The sequence below is a fragment of the Brachyhypopomus gauderio genome, chromosome 19, assembly GCF_052324685.1.
Source record: "Brachyhypopomus gauderio isolate BG-103 chromosome 19, BGAUD_0.2, whole genome shotgun sequence".
Classification (NCBI taxonomy): Eukaryota; Metazoa; Chordata; class Actinopteri; order Gymnotiformes; family Hypopomidae; genus Brachyhypopomus; species Brachyhypopomus gauderio.
In genome coordinates, this window is record NC_135229.1 from 1,195,043 (window position 1) to 1,203,674 (window position 8,632).

Genomic DNA, 8,632 nt, shown 5'->3' on the forward strand with positions numbered 1-8,632 from the left:
TACTAGATGTTCTCCACTAGAGGGCGCTCTCAGTTCTCCTTTCGGGTCGAGCGGATCAAGGCAGAAACAAGCTGAACAAAAGCTGTGAAATCTGCTCATGTTTCAGACTCCACTCAGGTGTGTTACAGCAGGGCGGAGACCACAGGGGAGTGAGGGGGAGGTTTGTACAGGTGAGTAGCTACCTGATCTCCACCAGGTCGTTAGGCTTGTAGCTGGGGTGCAGGAAAAACCACACCTTCTTCACAAAGTGGTCAATGGTCGGTTCCTTCCGAGAGCCCCGCACATACACCATCCACTTGTGTGTGGACTGGTCATTCTCCTCACGCTTGTCTGGAGCTATGTACCTGACACACACACACACACACACACACACACACACACACACACACACACACACACACACACACACACAGCTTTACATCTGTATGAAGTATAGAGAAACAAGATGAACAAACACTGAGAGAGAGAGAGAGAGAGAGAGAGAGTGATGGAGAGATACAAAAACAGACTAAAAGAGAACAGCTATAGATCTGAAGGTATTCAGATTATCTGAATGTGGTGTGTGTGTGTGTGTGGGGGGGGGGGGGGGGGGAGGGTGGGTTGGTATGGTGATTATGTATGTCATAACCCTTTTATTTCTGTTGGACATCTACTCACTAACAGGATCTGTGCCAAGCTGAGTTCATGAACATTTGTTATTCGTATTAAATTAAATACCCCCCCCCCCCCCCCCACACACACACACCTGTAAGATACATGATGATGATAAATATGCTGCAGCTTAAACAAGACCATCTTCATTTCCACCACAGGCAAAACCACCCCAACAGGTTTATGTGTGTGTGTGTGTGTGTGTGTATTTGGTGTAAATGTGTGTGTGTGAGAAAGTGGGAGAATACATATTTGAACAGCCAATCATTATCAGTCAGCAGAGTAATTGTCCCTCATCTCCCCTTAAAGAACCAGTGCTGCACGAACACACACACACACACACACACACACACACACACACACACACACACACACACACACACACTGCTGGGAGGAGATCACTGGTGTCTGTTCTTTTAACAGGTGTGTTTATCTCTGCTTCTGGCAGGTGAGCTATAGTGGCACTGTGTACACAGGCTGTTTTAACAAGTGTGTTCAACACACCACCTGCTCCAGGGGCGGGGTTACAGGTGCTGGGGGGAACGCCCCCTTTAGCTATTAAGAGTGGACAGGTGGGGCGGGGGGGGGGGGGGGGGGGGGGGGTGTCGTACTTCGAAACGTTGCCCACGACGATGGTCTTCTTGACGTAGAGGCGTGACATCTCGTCTCCCGTGGCGTGGTGGGTGACCTGCTGCTCCACAGACGATGGAACCCCAAACGTGTCCTAGAGAGACAGAGACAGAAAAGAGACAGAGAGAGAGAGAAAAGAGACAGAGTGAGAGAGAAGAGAGAGACAGAGTGAGAGAGAAAAGAGACAGAGAGAGAGAGAAAAGAGACAGAGTGAGAGAGAAAAGAGACAGAGAGAGAGAGAAAAGAGAGAGTGAGAGAGAGAGAAAAGAGAGAGAGAGAGAGAAAAGAGACAGAGAGAGAGAAAAGAGACAGAGTGAGAGCGAAGAGAGAGACAGAGTGAGAGAGAAAAGAGACAGAGAGAGAGAAAAGAGACAGAGTGAGAGAGAGAGAAAAGAGACAGAGTGAGAGAGAAAAGAGACAGAGTGAGAGAGAAAAGAGACAGAGTGAGAGAGAGAAAAGAGACAGAGTGAGAGAGAGAAAAGAGAGAAAAGAGAGAGAGAAAATGGTTCTGAGAATCATTCCTCAGTGATCTACTGACACTCAGGACACGCCAGTGACTCCAGTTTTAATGACTGGAATGTTCCGTGTCGTGTCACTACATTCAAATCCTATGACACGTCCCGTGGTCTAACAGGTAACCTCAACAGGTATCCCGAGGTAAAGTTTTAGCTACAGCTGTTTGCTAGACGTATGGCCACTCATCTATGTATTCAGTAAACTCACTCAACACTGTACGGTGTTTCAGAGACGGCATGACATGCAGGTGAGACAATCACTCCACACTAGATCAATAACGCCGATCATCAACACAAACCCACTTCAACACTGATCATAGTCCCGCCCCTCCCCGTTGGCCCCGCCCACCTTGCCCGTGTTTCGTCCCGGCCTGCGCTCCTGCCTGCCTGGCTCCTCCCCCCTCCAGGCCTGGCCGTCCCTCTCGGCCGCATCAGAAGCCTCGCCGTGCTGGCTGAGGGACTCTGGTTCTGAGTGGCCACCAGAGGGCGCCTCTGAGCCGTGGTTGAGTGGTGAGGGGGAGCGTGAGGGTGAGTCCAGGAAACGTTTGATAGCAGGATGGTTCAGCACGGACGGGTCAGTCTTGGAGGGCTGCAAGGGTGAGAAAACAGAGTCAGGATGAACCTCAACGTCTGTGTTGAGGGTTTACCCTGCTCTAGAACACACTGTGTTGAGTGTTTACCCTGCTCTAGAACGCACACGTCTGTGTTGAGGGTTTACCCTGCTCTAGAACACACACGTCTGTGTTGAGGGTTTACCCTGCTCTAGAACACACACGTCTGTGTTGAGTGTTTACGCTGCTCTAGAACGCACACGTCTGTGTTGAGTGTTTACCCTGCTCTAGAACGCACACGTCTGTTTTGAGTGTTTACCCTGCTCTAGAACACACACGTCTGTGTTGAGTGTTTACCCTGCTCTAGAACGCACACGTCTGTGTTGAGTGTTTACCCTGCTCTAGAACGCACACGTCTGTGTTGAGTGTTTACCCTGCTCTAGAACGCACACGTCTGTGTTGAGTGTTTACCCTGCTCTAGAACGCACACGTCTGTGTTGAGTGTTTACCCTGCTCTAGAACGCACACGTCTGTGTTGAGGGTTTACCCTGCTCTAGAACGCACACGTCTGTTGAGTGTTTACCCTGCTCTAGAACGCACACGTCTGTGTTGAGTGTTTACCCTGCTCTAGAACGCACACTTCTGTGTTGAGTGTTTACCCTGCTCTAGAATGCACACGTCTGTGTTGAGTGTTTACCCTGCTCTAGAACGCACACGTCTGTGTTGAGGGTTTACCCTGCTCTAGAAAACACAGGGACTCTGATCTCTGATATCAAGTCAAGTAGTTTTACTGACAATGTATGTCTACTCTGTGACCTGTGATATCAACACATTATTATTATTATTATTATTATTCCTTTAAATCTGTGTCATTTAGCCCGTGGTCCTGCTAATTCTAACAGTGTGACAGTGACCTTACCTCAGAGAGCTTGGGTATGCCGGCGTTGGCATAGTAACTGGCCACGAGGCAGGCTCTTAGCTTGTCCATCATACGCCTGGCCTCGTTCAGACGCTGCGGAGGAGAAAGCAAAGTGTGTCTATGGAGATGGAGTCGTCCAATCACACGCACCCCACACAGGTGCTGTGGTCCCAGCAAAGGGAGACGGTCTCACCCACCATCATACGCACACGCAGTTTACACAGTCAAACTGGGAACGTGCACGTGAGCAGGGCGTGGCCTGGTGAATGATCACACGTTACACACCGTTTATGACTGCGTTACGCTTAGATGATGCATTTGACTGGTGTAACATCAAACAGTTACACTAGTGTAACAGATACATGTTACACCAGAGGGGGTGCATGGTAATGTGTTAAAGAGCGCCCCCCTGTGGTTAATGAGGGACAACCCTGGGAAAAGGCAGACGGCACAAAACCCACTGCTGTCTGGATCACGCAAGCACACTTACATTGTCAAATGTCACCTATACTGTTTATATCACCTGTACTGTTTATACTTATATATAGGGAAATTACTCCATAGGACAGAGGTGTGGGTATCATGACTGAATATGATATTTTGAATATTATGTTCATACATTATCATAGTGTAAGAGTGTCTCCCATATTTTACATATCTCTCTCTCCCATATACATTTCTCTCTCTCTATCTCTTACTTACACACACACACACACACACACACACACACACACACACACTCCATCTGAACGTATTTGCACGTAGTCTCGAGAATTTGCATTAGGCGTTTATTTCTCTGTTTGAACGTAGCGCACTATAGCAACGTTTCTGATGGAACAAATCAATGTTGCGATGTTGCACGTGAGCTCAAACGTTTCTCCGTCTCTCAACAGCGCGAGCAGACAGCCAAGAGACTCGGGAGGTTCCTACCGGAGTTCACGTCACGTTTACGGCGCTAAGCAGCTCTGATGTCACAGTGGCGGGATGACGTCACAATGGCGGTGACGTCACAGTTACCTGGCCAATGGCCTCGATCTCGTGCTCCTTGTTCTTCATCTCCAGAGAGAACTGGTGTCTGATTATGGCCTCGATCTTCTGTATAGTAGCAACGCGGGCTGAGAGATCAGACACAAACAACAAGTTTACAGCGGCGTGGCAGTGTGACATTTCAACATAATGTAAAATAAAGTAAAAATGACTGCAGGGAGAAGGAAACGACAACATGTCACACTCATAAGGTGAAGTGAGCGGCGGAGGAGTTGAACACACCGCTCTGCTCCAGTAGTTTCCCCCTCTTGGGGTCCTGCACCTGTGCGATGTCCTCGTAGTCCGGGTCCTTGTCCTCGATCTTCCGTTTCACTCCAGACATGTCGGTTGATCTGTCGATCAAACAACCAGGTGTAAAGACGGAAACTTTATTAAAACGTTCATTCATATTTACACTTCCCATATACGCTTGTTTCATACATATGTGGGTTTAAATAAACTAGCATGCAAAACAAATAAATGTTTGTGTTGGGGGGGAAAGCCCCGTTTAAGGTGTAAATCTGGACACTACACCGTTATTGCCGCTTACGCTCAGCCCGCTTCAGCAGTGCTAGCGAGCACGTTAGCTGTTAGCTGATGAGGCTGGAGCTACGCTAACAGCTAGCTACTTTTACCATGGAAATTATGAAAACTACGTGAAAATATAAATACGAAAATAATAAATAATAATAATAATTTAAATAGATAATATTTAAAGTACATAATACGTTCACATATGTGAGGAGAAAACATCATTAGGCCAAGTTGGACTCGTTAGCTTCAGCTGACTAGCCTAAGCTAACACAGCACAAGAGCCGATATAACGCGCTCTACGCGGGCTGCCGCCTCAGGAAAGCCCGGTGCGGCTCAAGGCCTAGCTTAGCCACCGGTTAGCTTCCGGCTAACAGAACAATCCAGAAGTATGCAAGAAAAAGCGAATTAACCACCGCGGCACCGCGGAATGAAGACTTCATATTTTGCTTTAATCACAGTCAGTCTGTAATGCAAACTGCACTAAGAGCGACAACAGGGTAAATAACAACAAACAACTGAACATACCTGTCAACACCGCACGAAAACACACACAAACGCTTATAAAGTTACTTTGCCAGTCGGTTCACAAAGCACAGAGTAGTCTCATGTGTGTTAAATCTCTCCAGAGGGTGTAGGTCTTGGGACTGTGGCCTCTCAGTAACGGGTATGCGATTTATTATCAGTAATTTGTTTTGTATTGACGGTAGTTTGAGCCCAAGCTAACAGCAGATACTCCATCTGCGCTAAAGCCGTGGACTTGGAGAATTAGGCCTTGCAATTTCAGGAAATGGCCAGAAGATGGGGCTAAAACTCGCAACATTTTACTGTCCGGTCAACCTCCGAGGTACATCATTTACATGATCAAACAAACAAGCATTTTAATGAGCTATTACGTTTAATTGCACATGATTTAGTAAAGAGAAACCAAATAATATATACAGATGAGATTGGGAACCCCTTTTAAAGATTTTGAGCTACAAAACCGTCCTGTTTAGATCTGCTTTTTAGTTAAGAAACTCTAACTCTGTTCAGTCTTATTTACTTTATTACATTATGTTGTCTATTATTTTATATATATATATATATAACAATTATTTATTACATTATTTTATTGTGTTTGTTTCCTTTTATCTTTAATTTCTTTTAATATTTTATTTTTGTCTTCTTATCTTTGCCTCCTTTTAATGTTTCTTTTTAAATTATTCTGTAAAGCACTTTGAGTTCCATGTATGTATGAAAGGTGCTATACAAATAAAGATTATTATTATTATTATTATAACTTTATATTACGGAATATGATGCCAGTTTGATATGAGGGCATGTTATTTTTATTCGAAGCGAGTGGTCGAAGTTTGGTCGAAGCAGTCATAGCTTTTTTGTTGTTGTTTGCTTGTTTGTTTGTTTTTACAACGTATCTTAAACAACTCCGATTTCAACTGTCGCCACTTTTGAAACAGCCATGATTCTGACTACCGGTGACAACGGCGACATCAAAGCACAGGCGCGTGGATGCCGGTACTTGGCTGGAAACTGAGCGTGTGAGATAAGAAAAGTAAGACTCACAAATGCGCTGGCGCCAGTGAAGATTATACGACACTCTTATAGACACTCCCCCTGCACACACACACACACACACACACACACACACACACACACACACACACACACACACACACACACACACACACACACACACACACACACACACACACACACACACACATAGCTCTTTCAGTTACATGCAGATATAATCACCTTTATAACAGGTGTGCTGTTTTTTCCGGTTGGTCCTGTTACAATTACTAGAAGGTACTAGAAGACACTACTGATAGAAAATGTCAATATGATCTGAGTTTTCCAGCTTGTGGTGTGTGTGTGGTGTCAGATGACTGCAGGCACACAGGTGTCGTGGCTTTGGTCATATTGTTCCCGTTGGCCTGTCTCTGGAGGAGCTGCCTTACCCCGTGTACGGGGGTGTTGCTCTCCATCTGGTTTCTGCCTCATGGTTCTCCCAGGACTGGATAAGCCCTAGTATCAGTGTGTTGGTTTTACAGTAGTCCAGTTCCCTATATACTGATCCATTTTCCTCTTTTTACCACCAGCCGACCACACTATTCCAGCCAGTCAGTCACACTGGAACCACGAAGCAGAAACTAGACTCAAAGTATCACCCACATATAGTAAGTAAGTAAGTAAGACTTTATTTATATAGCACTTTTCCAGAGTAACTCACAAAGTGCTTTACAGGAATACATACAAATAAAATACAATTAAAAACAGTTTAAGATCATTATAAACAAATATTCAAATAAAAACAACAATATCTACATATCTACACAGGATAAAGCAGTCAACACTCTCAAAGCCATTAACACCAGTTAGTGGGGTCTACAACGATGATGGTAATTAGGACTGCAATGTGTACCAGCTGAACCAATCACAGCTGGAATTACTGACGTCCTCTCTGGTGAATTCTTCTGTGACCACACGGATCCTTCTTCCGTGGAACTGGGGCTATAGAACTCCCGCAGTTCCATGGAAGAGACGGTCTGAAATAACCCCCTTTGTAAGGCATATCTGAAATATCATCACGATGATGTGGGGTGAGCGAACCACAATGCACAGCGGGAAGGACAGTGCTTTTAGACACGGACATAAACCTGACATGAACTGAGCTTGTTTAAATGACTTTATTGAAATGTCAGTAAAGAACAGACTGCCAAGAACTGCACATTGGTGAATGACTGAAAATACAATAGACAGCTCACATTTTCTCTTTCTTACATATACACAGATGCTTTAGCTTGCATATAATAAAAAGACAAAATTCAGCAATAATGGGATTGAGTCTGAGTTATTGCAGAAATCATCAGCCAATTACCTTCTGAATCCTTGAACCCGTAATTACTTAATTATTGTTTTATAGGGAATGGTGGATGTCAAATAACAGAGTAATAGATAATAAGAGTTTTCGCAATACAAATCATTTTACATTTTATAGACAATTATTATAGGCACGTCGTTTAGACAGACGTGCAGTATAACAGGTCAGAGCTTGGTGTCATTTCATTATTGAGGATCTGAAATGTTGGCTCAGTCTCCACCCCGTCCCCACGTCCAGATCATCACTGCACGTCGTAAAACGTCTGCTCACATTATCCAGCAACAGGAGGAAAACTTCCTCCTGCAATAAAGGAAAGACCTTGTAGAATAAAGAAACCATTACACAAACACTAAAGAAACAACATCAGAGCTCCAGAGAAAATTGTTCTTCAAAACTATGTGCCTGTTCTAATCTGATCAGGTCAGATAAATCAAACCAGTGCTCCATTTCTGTAGCAACATCTCACTGCACTGCATAGTTTCCCCTTTACTTCTTTCTCTTTTGTTTCTCTCTTAATTTGGTCATGTGATTCAACAAATATTTGACATTTCACATGAAACACATTCCCAGCATTGTGTCTTTTCAGCATTGTGTCTGCTGTACCATGGCTCTAGAACTGGTACTGGAAAAATATCTCCAGGTGACTCTTCAATATGTCAATGTCAACGAGACATTCTTGTCTGTGCTCATAAAGTACCAGTTCCTCTGTAGTTGAGGGGCAGGAATGCAGGAGTTAACACACAAACCCGAAACATGAAGCCATTCACATCAACAACACTGGCAGAGGGCAGATAGGTGCTAACGCTGTACTATACACAGCGGGTCTAAGTTAGACTACTAACATGTAATAAACACACATGACAAATCAATACATGTACACTGACATAGCAAAATGACCATATACATTATTACATTAAGTGCA

At 44.6% G+C, this 8,632-nt stretch overlaps 1 protein-coding gene and 1 long non-coding RNA gene across 4 annotated transcripts in view; one reads left to right on the forward strand and one right to left on the reverse strand.

Moving 5' to 3' along the window:
• yeats2 (YEATS domain containing 2) overlaps window positions 1-5,574 on the reverse strand; it is a 37,157-nt gene extending 31,583 nt beyond the window's left edge. The window contains exons 1-7 of one of the 3 annotated variants that reach the window (XM_076981792.1): window positions 5,352-5,574; window positions 4,576-4,645; window positions 4,284-4,381; window positions 3,267-3,359; window positions 2,146-2,385; window positions 1,263-1,375; window positions 183-344 (exon numbers count right to left, since the gene is read on the reverse strand). In XM_076981792.1, the coding sequence (XP_076837907.1) occupies window positions 183-344; window positions 1,263-1,375; window positions 2,146-2,385; window positions 3,267-3,359; window positions 4,284-4,322 (647 nt within the window). In that variant the 5' untranslated portion in view covers window positions 4,323-4,381; window positions 4,576-4,645; window positions 5,352-5,574. Of the gene's footprint in view, window positions 1-182; window positions 345-1,262; window positions 1,376-2,145; window positions 2,386-3,266; window positions 3,360-4,283; window positions 4,382-4,535; window positions 4,646-5,351 lie in introns of all 3 variants that reach the window. The other 2 variants (XM_076981790.1, XM_076981791.1) reach the window with 2 other exon arrangements.
• On the forward strand, window positions 5,534-7,009 carry LOC143483081 (uncharacterized). The gene is made up of 3 exons (XR_013122381.1): window positions 5,534-5,670; window positions 6,284-6,378; window positions 6,929-7,009. It is a non-coding gene; the product is annotated as an uncharacterized LOC143483081 (long non-coding RNA).
• Window positions 7,010-8,632: the final 1,623 nt, after the last annotated feature.